The sequence below is a fragment of the Colossoma macropomum genome, unplaced genomic scaffold (assembly GCF_904425465.1).
Source record: "Colossoma macropomum unplaced genomic scaffold, Colossoma_macropomum, whole genome shotgun sequence".
Lineage (NCBI taxonomy): Eukaryota > Metazoa > Chordata > Actinopteri > Characiformes > Serrasalmidae > Colossoma > Colossoma macropomum.
The window spans coordinates 35,783,968-35,803,462 of NW_023494791.1; the positions used below are offsets into that span (position 1 = coordinate 35,783,968).

At 37.9% G+C, this 19,495-nt stretch overlaps 1 protein-coding gene across 1 annotated transcript in view; it reads left to right on the plus strand.

Moving 5' to 3' along the window:
• The window catches only part of frem3 (Fras1 related extracellular matrix 3), a 53,728-nt gene that overhangs the window by 20,536 nt on the left and 13,697 nt on the right, over window positions 1-19,495 (plus strand). The window contains exons 3-12 of the mRNA XM_036574943.1: window positions 5,688-5,834; window positions 7,660-7,890; window positions 8,055-8,180; window positions 9,423-9,674; window positions 15,177-15,326; window positions 15,473-15,682; window positions 16,232-16,429; window positions 16,790-16,954; window positions 18,214-18,396; window positions 18,604-18,734. Coding sequence (XP_036430836.1) covers window positions 5,688-5,834; window positions 7,660-7,890; window positions 8,055-8,180; window positions 9,423-9,674; window positions 15,177-15,326; window positions 15,473-15,682; window positions 16,232-16,429; window positions 16,790-16,954; window positions 18,214-18,396; window positions 18,604-18,734 — 1,793 coding nt within the window. The remainder of the gene's footprint in view (window positions 1-5,687; window positions 5,835-7,659; window positions 7,891-8,054; window positions 8,181-9,422; window positions 9,675-15,176; window positions 15,327-15,472; window positions 15,683-16,231; window positions 16,430-16,789; window positions 16,955-18,213; window positions 18,397-18,603; window positions 18,735-19,495) is intronic.

Genomic DNA, 19,495 nt, shown 5'->3' on the forward strand with positions numbered 1-19,495 from the left:
GTCTTTAGACGTCTGGTTCCTATCACCACCACTGTGAACAATTTTGACTTTGTAAGCATTTCACATCAAATCATACTGAATGATTTTTTGACATCTTAACAATTTAATTATGCAGACTTTCTGAGAAATGAGTGGAATTCCTCTTTAACCCCTGAACCAGCCAAGATCCAAACTTGTACTATACTTCTATAACTCAATGGGGAATTCCACTGATTTTTCAAAATTTTCTTCATAATTCTGTGTTTGAGATGTGAAAAAAATCATTCAGAGAGGTTTCAAATGAAATGTTAAATTGTAACTAGTCACAAATGTGAAAAAAATATCTTTCTTTGGGGGCAATTTTTCCTTGCGATGCTCTGTACGTACCTCTCCTCCTACATGTATTGCAATACTTTGTTTACATTTTGACAATTTAATTATATATAAAAAGTGAAAAAAAATCTAGAACATGCTAAACTTTTTGAAATGAAAATGTTTATAAAGGGTTCTGCATACTTAAAGACATTTTGGGAAAATCTGCACCGAGGATTACAGAAAAATTCTAAATAGCCAAGGTCCAAACTTACTACTACACAAGAACATTGGTTTGTGTCATAAATACTGTAATTACTGGAAAATAAGCCTGTAAGAAGTCTTGGATTTTAAAGTGTAAATGTTTCTTAGAGTTAAGAATGTTTTTTAGATCTCCCATAAAGTTATCATTTTGGAAAGATGAGGTTTTGTTACAATAGCGCAATATGCTTGTTCCTGTTGATGCACTGAAGTCAAGTGTAGAGATTTGTGCAATTTACCTAATTAGCCAATGTTATGTGTTACTAACTGGTAGAAAGCTGTTACTGCATGGTTGATTTGCATCTCTAAGATTAAGAGGTGCTAAGAGGCACACAGAATTCACACTTATGTCGAAGCTTAAGACTTCAGCGTTCTAGCTTGTTTTGGATGCTCTCTCATCTTGTATGATAATTGCAAAAGTGCGTTAAACCACCCTGTTGGAATGCAGAGCAGGCAGAGATGTATATGATAGATGTTTCCTATATTTTTAGCTTGAGCTGTCAGATACCTGAGCTGTCTCAAGTATAAGGCTCTCGTTCCATACTGAGAAGCTTCCTAACCCTCGAGTGGGGGAGGTGGGAACTGGAAGGATTGATGGGGAAGGCCAAACCGCGGGACATCCACTTCTGCATATCATGGCAATCTTGCGTTTAGTTTTCAGCCATGGCGAATGCCATTAGGAGTTGTTTTGTCTCCATAAGCCCTCTCGGCTCTGTGTTTTGATAGAGGTGTCAGGAAGTAGGCCCCATCCTATTCTTCTCTCCTATATCCATACTCTTCTTTCTTCAGACTCACATAGCTGAACACCCTGAGAGGGAAAAGGTGAATGGAATGCAGGTGGATTGTCTGCATTGTATGGAGATGTGCCATATGTTAGGTGATAGATACCCACTGTTTATTTGCCTACCCCCATGTCTGCACAAATATCTCAAAGATATCCAGAAGGTAAAGAGCCAAAGTTTAAAGGGCACAGTGCAGCAGCTCATGCTGAGAGGTCTCAGCAGTTTTGCAGAAGGCATAAGTTTGATATCATAAGGTTTGAAACTGATTTGCCTGGATTGTCTTGCTTATATTGCCAATCAATATTTTGGGGACATGTTGTCCTCTTTTGAAATTTTAATTTTTCTCACTGCTACTATTCAGTTAAGAACAAATACTTGCAAAGTACAGGTATGCAGTGCTTCAATGCCTAACTTCAAGTTCATCAAAGTGTCTTCCATGGTATTAAGAGAGTAGTGCTTTCTTTTAAACTTCCTTAAGTTATTTATATCAACTAGGTACAACCAGGTTAGAATCTTTACCAAGTAGTAGGTACTTTTTTCAACATGTTAAATTCCATGACAGGTTCTAGATAATATTTGGCTAATTATGTGTATTACACTGAAACAGTTTCTGGCTACTAAGCTAATGAAGGATCTAGTAAAATATCTCATAATTGCATAATTATTTGGAGTAACAAAGTGGTAAGTATAAACAAACACAAACTAAACTTAAATGTAATCTTTTGTCATTAAGCAAAAAAGTAAATCGGACAATTCGGAGCAATTTTGTTGAACTCGCTTGAAATTTATCATCATGCAACTCAACACAGACCTCATACTGACCTTGTTATACTTAGAACTTGAGGAATTGTAAACAAAAGTGTTACTTTGAAGGGTAGAAACAACTATCTTTGAAGGGAGATAGAAAAATATGTGGGCAATGATGCAAATGCCATTGAAGAACCATTTATTTTCCTTAAAAAACTTTCAATGGATTGTTCTTTGGAGAGCCATATTTGTAAATGAGACATGTGAGTGTGAAGAACCTGTTTGAAGTTTAAAGCACCTCCACATAATGTAAAGTTTCTTCTATAGCATCGCTCGAAGAACACTCTGTGGTTCCTTTTTTTAAAAGTGCATGGTAGCAATTGGATAAAATAAATGGTAGCATGCTAACTGTCCCAAACGCTTACACATAATATTGTATTACTCAGAATGACCCTTAGTCTTTAATATGTTCTCACAAGCTGAAAAAGATCAGTTTGGTCTCTTCAAACTGTTGACTAATGCTGATCATGCCCTAGTTTGCCTTAGAGGGTCCTCAGCCTGTCACTGCTGAAAATCCAAAAGACTTCAGGCTGTCTTCTGCAGTAAGTCCTTGGATAATCCTGACTTGAGAGCCTCAGGACAGCCAATGTCGGGGGAATGGCCCTAAACGATTTTCTAGGGATAATAGGAGTCATGAGGTAGCACAGCTTAAAGGCGGAATGGGATAAAGGATCGGTTCAAAGTCATTAAAGATCATATGTCCACTTTGGTCAGTTTAGAAATTGGATCATACCTCTGCGGCATGCTTTATAAGCCATGTCTGCTTTAAGATCCTAAATGATTTAGTTCCTATATTGGAGATGCATTCACTAATCCACTCAAATTTTGCCTTTAAACTTGAACTGATGTAGTGCAATGACATTCTTTCTTTCTTTTAATTAGTTTTTACATTGATACACTTATATTTTCCATTGTCAAATGGAAGATATAAAGATACTGTACAAGTACATTTTTGTTCATCAAAGTACAAACTATGTAAATAGTTTCAAAGGTAAACAATGGATTTAAGGTTCAAATATGTCCCTTAAATGGGTAGTTGTATCTTTTCACAGCCTAAGGTTTAAATAGAAAAATAATAATAAAAAGCCTGGAGTCAATACTTGTATGGAGTCTTTGTGTATGGAGTCAATGTAACTTAAAAAAATATAATTGCAATTGAATGAGGAGCAATTTTGTTCCCTAAGGTACTGAAGATGTACACTCATGTGACAGTTTTATACTTTTTTTGAGAGTGTAACTATTTTGATGGAAGGATCTTAAAATACATAAATAAATAAAAACACCTTTTTTGTGCATCACATTTGCCCAGACAGTGTCCAGTTACACTCACAACCCCTACAGTTATGTTTTAGAGCTGCCACTGTAGTGATATGGTGACTATGAATCTAGTTCTGTGTAAGCTGGCAACCTTATATTTGTCATGACTACTTTTTCACCTCCTTAAAATCCTAGGCTTGTTATTCATTAACTACATGGACAAAACACAAAATAGCTGAGTTATTCTTAAGTTATAGAAGTTTGGACCTGCTGCCACTTAAAAGGTTAACAATAAAAGGTTGTATGAAAGCTCAGCTTTGTTGTTTGTCTTTTTTAGTTGTGCTTTAGAATTTGGGCTGTGAAAAATATTGATAAGTCTGCAAAATAATCACATGTTAATCCACAGTATGAGGTCCTATCTAGCCAGCAAGAACAAAAAAACCCACATGATTTTCGTTGGAAATAGCATATTAATAGCATTTTTGCTATTGAACATGAATTTGTCCACTTGCTTCCTCTTCATTATATTTCATTATTGAGAGCATGCGATTGGCAAAGATTCAACCAAATTGAACCAAGTGTTCTATGGAAGTTTGTCTTTGAACAAAGAATTTTTAACCTTTCAGGCTTCAGGTGGACCCAAACTTCAACAGCTCTAAATTGATACAGTCTACATGTAATTTAACAGTAGTTACTGAATACTTCATAATAGTTACTGAACACTCTTAAAAACAAGGTGCTAAACAGAGTGATTTTGAGCAATGCCATAGAAGAACCACTTTTTCCTAAAGAACCTTTCAATTAACCTTTTGATTAATTTTTGAAAATAAGATGTTTGAGTATGAAGAACTTTTATATTTAGTATTCATTTATGCTATTTCTTTAGAATTCATTATGTGTAAGGGTGTATAATAAGTCTTCAGATTAATATCTGAACAATGAGCCTAGGGTTTGAGGGTTAATCTGGGTTTGAACCTAAATCTGAGTGGACCACACTTGTGAGATATCAGTGACTAAATGGATGGTTGTAATGAAGCTGTGGTGGGGAGGGAAAGCCCCAGACGAGAGGTCATCTAACTTCCCCTGGTCCCCTGCTGCTGCTTCTGTCATGGTTGAGGATCACAGTAGTAACTGAACCTTCTCTGTGTGTCGTTCTGCCCTGTCACCCCATCACTCCCACCCTGAACCCCGGCTGTCGGGACCTGTGGCTCTAACCTGACACCTGGCTAGACATGCAGCCCCTTTTAACTCAGAATGAGCAAAAAACTAAAAGGACACTCATTGCCCTCCACAGCATGAGGGCCTATCTAGCCATTAAAGGCATAGGAACCCTAGCAACAACCCGCCACCCTCCAAGACTTGACCTCCTGAACTGAATATGTGGCTCTCACACACAGTAAGCCTACCCCTGTAATGGGAGCAGCACGACAAGAGCTTGATTCATTGAACTTATTGAAGTAATGAGCGTGAAGGTTCTGGCGTGAAGAGAGGGAAAGATCAAAAGTAGAGGTGAAATGTCCCATCAAGGTTTAGCCATTCTAAGTCCAGACATATTACTGTTGTCTTCCTATACATGTATAGTAATATATCTGGACTTAGAATGGTTAAACCTTGGTGGAACATTTTTGCTAAAAAAAAAAAATAAATAAATAAAAAAAACTTTTAAACTTAAAAAGTAAGTGACCAGGTTAACTTGAAATGTTGAGTTCACTGTATACCAAATAATATGTTAACAAATGCAAAACTTAAATTATTATTCTCAGTTGAACTCAAGTTAACCCCACTTACTCTACTCTTACTCTACCTCTACTTTTTAAATTTAAAAGCTGCAAGATTTAGTAAAATATGATTTGCTGTTTTAACTTTAAGAAGTGAGCAACCTAGTTGCCTTAAAAGTTTGAGTTCATTCAACATCTAATAGTAAGTTAACATAACAATAAATTGTGTTTTATATTCTGTTAACTTATTATTTGAAGTTCAATTAACTCAAAGGGCAACCAGGTTACTGACCTTTTTAAGTTAAAACATTAAAAATATTTTTTTACAGATTTTTTTTTACAGTGTACTACTTAAATGTAATCATGTAATTAAATAATTAAAAACAAGGCACTAGATGTTTTTTCTCTTCACAAAACAAGATTGTCAATATTTTTTTGTTGTTTCTCAATTAATCAATTATCTGTAATGGAATTTTTTTGAGCACCTGCCCCAACACTGCTGCAGTCTTCTCCAAATGAGGCAAAAAGGCTGCCAGTCTATTTCCTAATTTGTGGCTTACTATTCATACAGGGGGCAACAAGCTGAAGCCGCAGCCGTTCCGCTTGAACTGGGCCTGGATCTCTCTGGAGAAGGAGTACTACCTGGTGGATGAGGATGCAAAGTTCCTGGAGGTGACGCTCAAACGCAGGGGCTATCTTGGAGAAACATCCTTCGTCAGTAAGCATTGACCAAAAATAAGTTGCAATGTTTTCACTTAAATCCTTTAGTAACCAAATCAGAAAGGTTGGTTCAGAATTGAAAAAAGCTGTTTACTTAAAGCAAACATTCTCAAGCTAATTATATCTGATAAGATATACTAAGAGTCCCAAAACTTCCCGTTTAAAAAACTTCCTTGCCTTAAGTGTGTAGAATAAAGCTCATTTTCACAATCAAGAATGCAGAGGAAAGTGAGGCTCAAATTCTGAAGGAATATGGCAAGAGACAGACAGTAGCTATGTTTATTACAATGTGTGTAATGCACACTTCCATATTCAGTTTAATATATTTTTGGATGTTCCAGGTTGTCTCTTGTAAAGCTGTTATTTTTGTAGCCTTGTAACAGTGAGTTATTGAGTCCTACATTATACCTCAGCTTTTATGACTTGACAAGCATGAAATTCTTCTTGGGGACCTTTGACAAAAGAGTTGTCTTGCAGAAATTCAAAGCATAGCAATACAAATCTACCTTTAAGAAAGCCAACTGACCCCAACATCACTCTAACATGTCTTATTATAAAGATCTGAAGCTTATAAACATATACTTTACACTTGCTTCAGTATCTTTGTTGTTTTGTACCTACGTAATTATACATGTAATTTAGATGAATTTCAGTTCTTTTTTCTCCAACACCTCTCTTCGCATACACTGTAAAACTGCTGTAATTTTACAGTAATTACGATAAAATATACAATAATACACTCTTCTCTTAAATTACAGTATGTTACTTGATTGTGCTATGAATTCTGTGAGCTTATGTGCATTCATAACAGTTTATGTTCCTGTAAAAACAAACCATTGCAGAACTTAATACAATACACAAAGCAATGTCATGTGTAAATATTATGTACAAGATTTTAGTGCATTACACATGATAGAAAAGTGGCATCATCTACCATGTACATTAGTGGCTTTGATGGTCCATGTGTAAGAGGCAGAGTCAGTGAATCAGGGTGTTGTTGTAAGTTGTTATATAGAAATACTATCTGTAGAGTTTAGCCGCCACTATGCACTGGGTATTTTGATAATACAGGGTGATTCAAAAAGATTCATCCGATTTCAAAGCGCCATACTTTTACAACCATTAGGCGCCTAGGAACCAATCACATACCAATTGAAAGAGGGGGGTCACAGAGTTTCTGGCTGTCAGTATAGCAGTGAACCTCCAACAGCTCAGATCATTCGTCGTTGGTACCAACAGTTCCAAGAAAAAGGTCACCAGCATCAACAGATCTCACGCTGTGTGATTTTTTTTGGGGGGGGTACGTTAAGGATTCTGTTTATGTGCCACCACTCCCAACAACACTGGATGATCTCCAAAATCGCATTGAAAGAGCCATGAGCACAGTGACACCCGACATGCTCAATTGAGTATGGGATGAATTTGACTATCGCGTTCATGTTGTCCGTGCAACTGGAGGAGGTTATATTGACCACTTGTAAAATGACATAATAAACTTTATGCTCACTTACACCATTTACAATTTACTGCATTGTTCTGTAAGGATTTACAAGTCAAATAAATCATTTTGAAATCAAATGAATTTTTTTGCTCATTCTGAATTTTTTTGTCTAGTTCACTGTTGTTTTACTCTTTGTACTCTTTATCGGTAAAAATGTCCACTGTTGAGTGGAGATACACAAGAACCTGCTACAAACAATTGTTACTGGAAAGTAGGCTACCAGTAGCTTAATGTAAATTTTACAGCATTTTCTACTTTTACACTGTAGCGTAAAGCTGCAGTTACAACTGTTACTCTACCTGTTGTATTTGATTTCTCCCAGGCATTGCCACTAAAGATGGCACTGCTAAGAAGGACAAGGACTTCCGTGGAAAAGCCCAGAAGCAGGTCCAGTTTAACCCAGGCCAGACAACGGCCACCTGGAGAGTCAAGATCTTCACTGACCAGGAGTTTGAAACCTCAGAAACCTTCGAGATTCAGCTGTCTGAACCAGTGATGGCGGTCCTTGAGTACCCAGACAAAGCCACTGTGGAGATTGTGGACCCTGGCGATGGTGAGAATGAACAACCCAGCTGAAGCTAAGGACAATGGTCATCATGTTAGCCATGATCTGAAGACCAGGAAAATACACACACACAGATTGATTGTTGTACATAAAATGTTTTGTTTATCAGCGGATGTGGTCTGTGCTAATGCGTTTATTTTTATCTTTTGCAGAGTCCACTGTGTTCTTCCCTCAGGCTGAGTATCTGATAGAGGAGGACATTGGTGAGCTGCTGGTTCCCGTGCGCAGGTCTGGAGATATCAGCCAGGAGCTTATGGTCATCTGTTACACACAGCAAGGTCAGTTCTAACCCAGCAGGGGCCTAAAGTATGGGTCAGGTTTTAACCTTCTCCAGAAAATTTCAGCTTTAAGTGGCTGAAATGTTCCCAAACCTACGTAAGAGATCATTACACAAGCAGTAGGCTCAGTGATCTTAAGGACAACACAGAGTGTGGTATACAAACTGCTTGATGAATTCCATATTTATGCAGATTTTTGAGCTGTGCGTTTTCACATCTTATGCCTTTCTAAAGAAGATTTGGTCATTGATTTAAATGTTACTTGCACAGTCCTTTATGGATTATCTACAGATACTCCAATTAGCTACTCTCTGAGGAGACTGAGGTTAGAAGTAAAGCCCAGGGTTAGGATTTAACAGATTAAAGTTAGCAATACAGCAAGATAAAATTGAATTAGTTAATTAATTACAGAATTACAGATGTTAATGTCATGTTTTTTTCAAGAAAATGATGCTCTTTTAACTGTAAACATTCTCTGACATAAAAATGGGCTTAGCCCAAAATACTAATGGTTTTTACTGATGTTTTTGGCCTGATCAGATTTAAACTTTATAGAGAATATTTGGTCTCATATTAAGCACCAACTAGCTTGGCAATGTTTTCCAACTGTTTGAAGCCACCAATGCTGAGTGGAACATGATTGACTCTTTCTTTAAAGAGCTGTCTGCAAGTTTACCCTCAAGACTTTACCATTTGAAGAAATCAAAGGCAAAAGTTCTCCATATTTAGTTACTTTACCGATTTACCTGTCAATCTATGACCAGCAAAAGCTTAATGTTTTGCAATTTTGGATGGGAGTGTGCTTAAAGGTGAATAATTCTGACATTAAGATGTCATTCAGAGTGATTTCATGTGAAATGGTTCACTGAAGAGAAATGTGCTGGCTTGAATTTCTATAGTGGTGGTGATAGGAACCAGGGGTCACAACGTAGTAATATAAGTGTAATACAGTCTAGTTATTTTATTCACTATCCAGCACCACCAGTGAACCCACACAGGTCATCTGAGTTTTTATATGCAACTGATAGTGGTAAAGTAGGTTAAAAAGAAAAAAATAATAAAAAAAAGAATAAATTAAGTGAAAAAAGTGTTAAAAACAAAATATTTGGGGACTATTTTGCCTTACAACACCTTGCATGTACCTAACCATCACAAATAGATAAAAAAAATAAATAAATAAATAACTGAATAATAAGCCTGAACTTCAAGGTTAAGGGTTCTTTTATATCACTTCTTGTTCAGGAACTGCCACCGGCACCATCCCCAGCACGGTGCTCTCTTACTCAGACTACATCACTCGGCCTGAGGACCACACCAGCGTCTTGCGCTTTGACAAGGATGAGCGGGAGAAGCCATGTAGGATCATCATCATCGATGACTCACTGTATGAGGAGGAGGAGAGCTTTAACGTGTCACTCAGTATGCCCATGGGAGGCCAGGTGGGGGCCAGCTTCCCCAGCGCTAAGGTAGTCATCCTGGCAGACAGCGATGATGGTGAGTTGTACATATAGTTCAATACAGAGTAATATATCTGTCCATGATGACCCTTAGGGCACATGTTTGAATTTAGTAAGACTCAATTATAATCAGGTATAATAATATTGGATAAAGTATGCCAAAATAAAAGTCTTCGGCTGTTCTCAAATGTAAGAATCCTCAAAACAAAAATATTTGTGTTCAGTTTTTTATTGTATATTCCACTTATTCCACGCAAATAGTTCCTCTGGTCACATATTTGAATTCAGTGTCTTTTAAAAAATAATAACAGAAAAATATTCAAACTAAGTCAAATCTAAATGACATTTAAGATGAATTTGAGATCTGAGGACTCATAATGAATAATTATGAGCTGGACTATGAATATTAGTTACTATATCATTATAGTGTATTAAGTTACGAGAGCCTGTTTTAGAAAAAACGGCCCTTTCATTATTTTCACCTGCACCAGCAGAGGAAAGTTGACTTTCTTGTGATGCAGAAAAAGAACACGTGATCCTTGATTACTGATATTGTGTTTGAATGAAAGCTTTTGTTTTTGCTGCTGAGCTATAGAAAGAAAAAAGAAAGGCACAAGCCTTTGATGTAAGATCTGAGTTATTCAGGATGTGGCTGCTTTCCACCCTTCCAGTCATTTAATGATGTGGAGTCTAGAATGGTAACAAGAGACATTAGATTCTGATTCAGTTCATGTCAGTATTATACAGGGAAAAGCTCTCTGAACTCAGCCCAAAAACATGGCGATATCCGGTAACACACAGAACTTCTCTTTAGCAGTGCTTCTGTTCTTCTCTCCTACTCCTACTCAGTCATAGAGTTATAGATCAGTTGATCTAGTTAGTCCTATATAAATGTCTGTAATGAGAGAGTAAACTTGTGCTAGATGGGGAACTAATGGACAGATAAAAGAGAGGTCAGAAAACTTTGGTCAGACTATCAAACTCAAACCTCAGAAGAAGTCTAGAAGCCTAGGTAGATAATCAGAAGTTGGTAACTCAGCTGGTATATGTTTCTTGCAATGGGAAAGTTGTTTGTGATTGTTTTAGACAGAGATTCTGATCTGTACCGTTGTTGTGCATATTTTGCATCAAACCATCAAAGCATACCTCGGTTTTATTATTTTATTGTCAGTTGAATGTTTTGACTCTTTTACACCATTAGAGCAATTTGTAGATCTATTTGTGTTAGATACAGTACTGTGCAAGAATAACAGACCTCCCTCCATACAATAAATTTCCAGTCAAACTGGCCATGAAGTATGAGTTATCCATTTTCAGGTGATATTTCTGAGGAGATTAGATGTAAGAAATGGGAAAGTAAAAGGAAAATAGGTGAAAAAACATCAGTTTTCAAAACTGGAATGCAAACAATTAAAAGTTATAAAGAAAATGGAACTCTTAACAGTGCAAGACATAGCAGGCCACCATCAGATAAACAGCACTTAAAACTCTCATCTTTGAGAGAGAGGAGAAAATCAAGCTCCACTCTTGCTTCACATCTGAAAAAAAAAATCTGAAAAAAAAAATCCACAGATGTTTCGGTCCATTTTTTTAGTGCGGTTTCTCGAGCTAACTAAGAGCTTGTTTGGGCTGTTGTGTGTTAGTGTGCTCTTTAAGATTAAGACAGCATTTAGGATTAAATCTGCACTGAGATTATTTTGATTAAAAGAAAGTCGGTGTTATGTTATGACCTTTAAAATACCTTCTATCACTTATCTTCTACAAGTAGGGCCAGCTTCTCTATGCCCTGGCACTTTTGTGTAAATATTGTCACCAACCGGACTGCATACCACGTGTTGCTGATCTGCACTTTGCTGTCTCTTTGATGCCTGTACGTGCCTAATTCTTTTTGGGCCACCTTTACACACCAACAAGTCCTTTCATGACCCCATCGTCTCCATTTGTTTTGTTTGTGCTTCATGTTTCTGCCTAGTTGCTCACTTGTTTTTGTTCATTTGTCCATCGTTTGTCCTTCAGTGTTTGAAAGCACTAAATGCTCTCAATGAATGCTAGTTTTTCTTCTGTCACCATGTTAAAGCCATCTTTGGAAGTCTGGTAACATGATAGGCTAAAACAAGAGGATGCAGTTCAATAGAGTCCAAGAGGGCCCATAACAGTCGACAAAGCTCTGCAAGGCCAGATCAAAGTGCTTATGGACTCATGTCCATACAAGTAGAGACTGAAACTAATAATAGTCCTTTTGTGTGTGTTAGCTAAAAGCTATAGGGCTGGGCAAAGTAAATAAATGGGACTATACTTTATAAGCCTGTTTTCTCAAATCTAGATTTGGTACCTTGAAATTTTTTAATTTATTATCTTTTCCTTAATTTAATTTTAGTTATTGATCATTTAAGAGGGATTTGGAACATTTGTGCATAAAAGATTTGGTCAGTAAAACAGATAAGTTGTTACAATAAGAAAACCTTATGTGTCTGAAATGGTATTTTAAGATGTAAGAAACATCTTAAATTGCCAGCACCTACCAGCAGATCCAAACCATCATTACACACTTAATTACATTACTGATTAATGCATTTACAGAATAATAGTTACTGAATAAAAAGCCATGCAATAAACCTGGTATATTATGGGGTAATCAAGGTTTTGCATGTAGTATGTAGTTCCATCTTGAAGCTTAGCTGCTGTATGTTGTATGTTGCTAATACATTGTGACTGTAGCCCTCTCATTCAGGTACAGATTTTAAGTTCCATTGATGACTGCCTTGATAAAAACCAAAGTAATTTCCAGCTGCTACCACAGTGTGAATTTGTTTATCACCGAAGTATGTTGAGTTTTTTAAGTAAGCAAAATGCCACTGATTCTTTAAATAACCCAAATATCAGTGACATTAGCCTAGAGGACACCTTTAGGAGACTACACTGGACAGTGCCTGTGGGAGGACTACAAATAAATCAACAACCTGCAAACAAATAAAACAAACAAAAGCAATAACCAAGTAAAAAGCAGAAAGAACAGTTGACTGCTGACTGTTAACTGGAACTGTTGTTAATTGTTGCAACAAAACCTTGTATCTTCAAAATTGCAACCTTACTAGAGAAGGAAAAGGAGTTAATGGAACCACATTTTTTTCTATGTAATTTCATAGCATTTCTATTGCTCCATTCATCATGAAATTGTGGCACTGTAAACAGCTGCTGGCATTTTCAAATGATGTTAAAAAAATGACAAAAATACGGATACAAGGTTTTGTTCTGACAGCAACTATAAGATATGTATGATATGTACACTCAACATGCAGTCACTGGACGTCGATGATGTTCAGTTTATGGAATAACATGATTTACATGTTCAGATTCATGTGAACTCTGCGTTAACATGATAAAAAATAATCTTATTGAATTGATATTTATTAATAAATACGTTCATTTATGACATAATTATGTAGCTGTCACAAAATGCTTTGCTTTTTAAATAGAAAAAAGGGAGGCAAACATGATTAATTGCACAAAATAATGCAATTATTTTAACAGTTAACAGACCTAGTTTCTTTTTCTTTTTTTGTTACAGCAATTATATGAAAACATATCTGGCCACCTTCTCTTTTGAATCTACAATCAGCATTTATATTTGGAGTTTTGTCTTTTCGCGATACTGGGTCATTGCTGGTGTCGTTCTGCAGTTTAGTCATGATTAAAAGCCACATCCCCCTCTTTCAATGGTGGTCTCTCCTCTCTCCTTTTGAATGTCCTTCCACTGAAAGACAAATGAGGGTGAACCCAACCCTGAGAGAGATTTATGGCTAAATAATGTATGTACATTTCTGCACTCCACAAGTCTAACGTGACAGAGAAGAATTCACACACACAATGTGGACCACAGCTCTGGCCAGACTTCTTGGTGGGTCTAAGAACTCAGTGTGTGTGTGGTAAGGGTAGAACGGGGGGTGTGGAAAGTTTGATTGGACTTAAGCCAAAGCTGGGATCTTATTGTTGCATATATTCGGACTGTCTTCTATAGGACATTTGTGGGAGCAGTGTGTTTCCCAGTCTAAACCCCTTTATGCCCCCCCAACTCCCCTCTACTTCTGCCCTCCTTTGCTCTACTTTCACATGCACATAATATAGAGTGTCTTGGCTAGCTTTATCGGCCAGAGCTGTCTAGACTGTCTCTTGGGGCAGGATGTAGGCAGCGACAGTAGTTTCCTGTGCTCTTATGGGGTGATGACACAAGGAGTCTGTCAGAGGCACTAATGGGTCAGACATGGGCCTGACTCACCTGGACATTCCTAGTGACTGATGGGAAAGGACTGTATACTGCACTCAGTGAGAAGCAAAGCAGTAAAGCAAAAAAGCCTAGAAACATTGTCTTAAACTGAAGCAATACACCCAAAGAGGCTGTACTTTACAGTGAGTTTATCATAGGTAAGGTGTGATAAGGGTTAAAACCCTTTACTCGTGGACTTGAGTGGCTTATTGCATTAATAAAATGAAATACTCAAATTTTCTATAAACAATTCAATGTATTATCAATAGTCATGATAATATATTAAATTGTTTATAGAATAACATGATATACAATTCCTCCACCAACAAATGTAATTTTTGTAGTGTAGGCTAAAACTTTCACCTTAAAAGTAGCATCTTTATGAAATACCAGAGCCATAATGCTAATTTCTGCTAGCGCCTCTAGGTGATTTCCTGTATTACATCAGCATTTAATGGTGGAAGCAGTGCCACGCATTTATTTTCCCACACTAGCTTTGCTACTTCTTACGGCAGACCAAAAACATGATGATTTGAAGCTTGTAAGACATAAGAAGCTTGTAACATATTATGCACTTTGTTTGTTGCAGTTTTACAGAGTTCAGTTCAGAGCTTAACACTGAATATTAACAGGGGAGCCAGTTGCCTGTTAGCTGTCCACTGAGCTGATCAGACTAGTTCTAAAAAATAGGTTTAAACAAAACCAGTTTCTTATATACTGTACATTATGTACTGTTTCAAGCTATTTACTTCATGCACTGATTTCTGGTCCCATCACTCAGTAGGCTCTAGGGTCCATGCAAGCAAAGGCACGTTAATACAGAATTAAGTTGTGAATGACTGTCATAGATGTTTGTTTAATGAGTATCTTATTATGTATGTTTTTCAGATTGTGTGGTTAGAACTAATAATCATTGCAATGAGTCGTGTTCAAATGTTTTACTATGTAATGATGATTGTCTTGCTAAGGCAGTTTTGTAAAGCTAAGTAATAACATCATCGTTTGAAATTCAAAAATAATGGCAACATTTCTAAACAATAAGTAACAGTACACAAATGGCTTAGATGACAAATTGTATGTGCTGTTACTAAGAAAGGAAATGCAGATATTTGGTGAATAAAAGTCTGAAGTAAGAACAATCTGCCAGTGAAATGTACATATTGATCTAAATGTAAATTTAAGTAGAAATTTATACATTATTCTGTTTTGCATTGGGTTTTAAGCTGATGAATGATGGTGATGACCATTATTGATGGAAAACTTTGTGCCTTACAGAGCCATCCCTGTATTTCGGAGAGACTGAGTACACAGTGGATGAGAGTGCGGGCTATGTGGAGGTGAGAGTGTGGAGGACAGGCACTGACCTCTCCAAAACAGCCACCGTCACTGTACGCTCGCGGAAAAGTGAGCCCGTCTCAGCAGAAGGTAAAAAGTCTAGTACTGCAGGAGGAAAGATTTGCACTTTATACTATAAGAAGTGAAATGATAAAGGTGTGAAAAGAACATATTTATAATTTGAGATCTCTTTAGTAAATAGATTGCATCTGAATGGATTTTTTCTCTGTCTCCAGCGGGTCTGGATTACGTGGGCATCAGTCGTAACTTGGACTTTGCACCTGGCGTCACCATGCAGACATTCCGTGTGACCATCCTGGATGACCTGGGCCGTCCAGAGCTGGAAGGGCCAGAGAAGTTTGAGCTGGTGTTACGCATGCCTATGAACGCTGTGCTGGGAGAGCCCAGCAAAACCGTCATCACCATCAACGACACCGTTACTGACCGTGAGTCCACCAGCCTCAGCTAGATGATCCGATCCTGTTAAAGAGTGGACAGCTGAAAAATAAAGGGATAGTTCTGAAAAAAATAAAATACAATGAACACAATTTTACCCAAAATGATCAGACATGTTTGGTGTCTGAAGTTTGAGTAGTTTTGCCCTAGAGCTACGAGGCAAAAGTAGCTAACAAGTAATAGAGGCTTATACCAACCAATTAGCGTTGTGCAAACTGCTTGCTAAATCATCAGCAGTTGCCTCAAACCTGTGTACAGTTGTTTAGTAATCTCAAATACACTTGCTTATGTGGTTTTTAACACTGTATGAGATACTGTATCTATAAAAATCCAAATTTGATGCAAACTTCAGACACCAAACATGTCCTGGCTAATCATAAGGAGAGAGTTGTGTTAATTTGAGCATTTGCTAACTCTTACTGACTTTAACTAGTTAGAAAATTGATTTGAGTCACAGTGTTTTGCTGTTCAATGAGCAGGACATAAGATGTGATGTTTTATATCAGCACTGTATTTAATTCATAGTTCTGTATTCTCAGTTCCAAGAGTGCAGTTCAGGGATGCGGAGTACAAGGTGGACGAGGCTGATGGACAGGTGAAGGCCATGGTGTACCGCAGCGGTGACATCAGCCAGAAATCCACCGTTCGCTGTTATACTCGTCAAGGCTCCGCCCAGGTCATGATGGACTACAACGAGCGGCCCAACACTGACGCCTCCATCATCACCTTCCTGCCAGGTCAGCAAGTCTCTGATCATTCATCCATCTGATTCTTCATTCGTTCATTCATGCACCCATTCATACCTTTATATATTGTGCAAAAACAAATAAGTAGATAAGTAAACATAATTCCTGTTGTTATAAAAAGTTTATCTCCAAGAAAAGTTTTACAAGATGTTCTTAACATCTATTAATGAAGCTTATAGAAATGAAAAAAGGGGGCTACTAGTGGTCCATTTGCTCTGAAATGTTCACACAATGTTAGGGGTAGATGGAATAATAAAAAGTTAGAGTTATGAAGATTTCTGTTGACAGCAATGACCTAATTGTCCTTATAAGTTCTTACAATTCACACTTTGCCTGTGTGTTTGTCCACAGGTGAAAATGAGAAGCCGTGTGTGGTGACCTTGGTGGATGACTCTATTCATGAGGAGGATGAGGATTTCCGACTGGTTTTGGGAACACCCAAGAGCAAGTCTCCATATGGTGCTGCACTGGGGGAGCAGAAGGAAGCTCTGGTCACCATCACTGACAAAAAAGACAGTGAGTTCACAAATGCAGTGTGTGCTAAAACAAAACACGTAAAACTACAAAAGACCAAGACAAGCTCCTCCACAGAAATCTTCATTTCTTCATTTCCTTTCTTTTTTAGTGTGGAATTTTAGTAGGAAGTACATTTGTTTGTTTCTTTCTTTCTTTCATTCTTTCTTTTATTGAAGCACGTGTCTTAATAATCATCATATATAGTGTGTCCCAATTCACGGGCTGCATCCTTCAAAGGATGCGTGTCCTTCGAAGGCTGAACCGAAATAAGACAGTCTGCCCTACAGCGGATTTTCTGTTCGCGTCACAGCACCGCTGTTTCCGCCCTTACTGTTGCATCAGAAAACACCGTTCTTTAAAGACAGAGCCAGAAAAGGTTAGATTTTTGTTTTATTTTCTCATTTGTTGGAGCAGGAGATACTTCACTGCCGACTACTGATAATTTTTTTTAACATTTGTGTTGTTAGCTACTCGCAATACTTATATTTAAAATTGTACTCTTCAGCCACCATACGCTCCTCTGCTGATTATGCCATGTTCTTGGATCCTTGCCAGCACGCAATGAACCTCAGGATATGTTGGCTGGCGAAGGATCCACCTGTTCGATCCTTCGTTGCCACGGAAAAGAAGGACACATTTCTCGGCCGCATATGAAGGAGCGTTTGAAATGGGAAAGCCTAGTCACGCCGCTGTCAAATGCAGCCTCTGAAAGACGCAGCCCCTGAATTGGGACACAGCTAAAGACATCTAAACCAGAGACATTATAAAGGAGGGGGAGACAGTTCACTGGTTGAAAAATGCGAGTAACACTCAACATGGTGTCTGTTTAAGGGGGAAAGTCCTGCCCTTCAGTAAAAAAAAAGAGCCAATCAGCTTGCTGGAAAAGACACAAGTGGAAAAAGCCTTTGTTGTTTGTGGAGACATGCACACGTGCAGTAGCCAGAACAAGCTGAAAAAAGACATTTTTTGTTATTTGAGCCAAGCACTACAAAGTACTCATTCAATGTTTCTGTAACATTACTATAGCGTTCTGTTTGGAGTTTTAGTCTTTCAACATTCATAGAGACAGGAATCTCTTTGTATGACTGTGGCTGACTTTATCTAACTGAGAGAAAATATATACAATAAAGTTGTAAAATATATATACCATTTATGCTTCTAGACTAACTGACAGACTACACTGCATATAATAGTTTAATATCTACAGTTTGGCGTTGTCTCTAAACTTAACCCAAGCCTTTTGTGTTCCCCTCCTCCAGAGGCTATCATCAGATTCTCAGAGATTAAGTACAGCGTGAGGGAGCCTCAGGTTGCCGGGGAGATTGCCGTAGTGAAGATCCCCGTCCTCCGCCTAGGTGACACTTCCAAGGTCTCCGTGGTGAGAGTTCACACCAAAGACGGCTCTGCCACGTCTGGAGAGGACTACAACCCCCTGTCTCAAGGTCAGCAGACCGGATTATATGCACTGGCTCAAAACTACAAATCCAATACTGACGGAGTGAAAGTGGAAAGTCTATAAAATGCAACAGAATTTTAAATTGTGATAGATTCTCCTAAATCTAATCCCAATTCTAACTCTAACCCTAACTTCAATCCAAAATCTAAATCTAATCCTAAACTTAACCCTAACCTTAATTTCAACCCAACAGATGTGGAGTTTAAAGAAGGAGAGACGGAGCACGTAGTGGAGGTTCAGGTTCTGTATGACGGACAGAGGGAAATCCGTGAGGCCTTTACTGTCCATCTAAAGCCTGACGAATACATGGTGGCCGAGACACAGGTTAGAGGTCATCGACTGTATAAATATCTCCACTGACACAACAACATACACATACAGACACATATACACACACTCACAGAGTAACATGCCTTTACCTCACTTGCTAAAATAGCCACACAGCAGCTGCCTCTGTCAGCGGGGGTCAGTCTCTGTCTCCTGTAGAGGCGGCCAGTGTCTCCCTCTGTGTTGCGTGTAATATGAATGTGTCTCCGAGGACTCACTGACCTATAAACAGAGCTGCACTCTCAGAGTGCATATGGCTGCATACAGCCGTCAGCTCAGCGCTCTTCAAAGTAACATTTAAAGTAGTAATGTGCAGTTATATCACTTTCTTCACTGATACATCTATTTTATCACTCTTTAATAAGAGAAGGATGGGTTTCCTGTTTGCTTCGTCTCTTGCATCCTCTCAGCATTCCTTTTTTGTGCTTATAGGGAGGTTCTCCTTTTGGGTCTTGGTTCCTCTTAATAGTTCTTCATCATGCTCTTAGGGAGGTTCTCCTTTAGAGTTTTGGTTCCTCTCAGTGTTCTTCCTCATGCTTCTAGAGTTTCTACCAGTTGAATTGAAATGGCATATCCATGCTTCATCTATAAAAGCGTTCATTTGTAGCAACTGTCACAAAGATGGACAAACTTTACACAACGTATAGTAAAAATTCCACTAAACCTAATGAATTTAAAGCCGAGTTTAGATTATATAATGATGTTATAAATGGTTATAATGGTTTCTGGTTTAAAATGTTATGCTTTCAAGATGGACT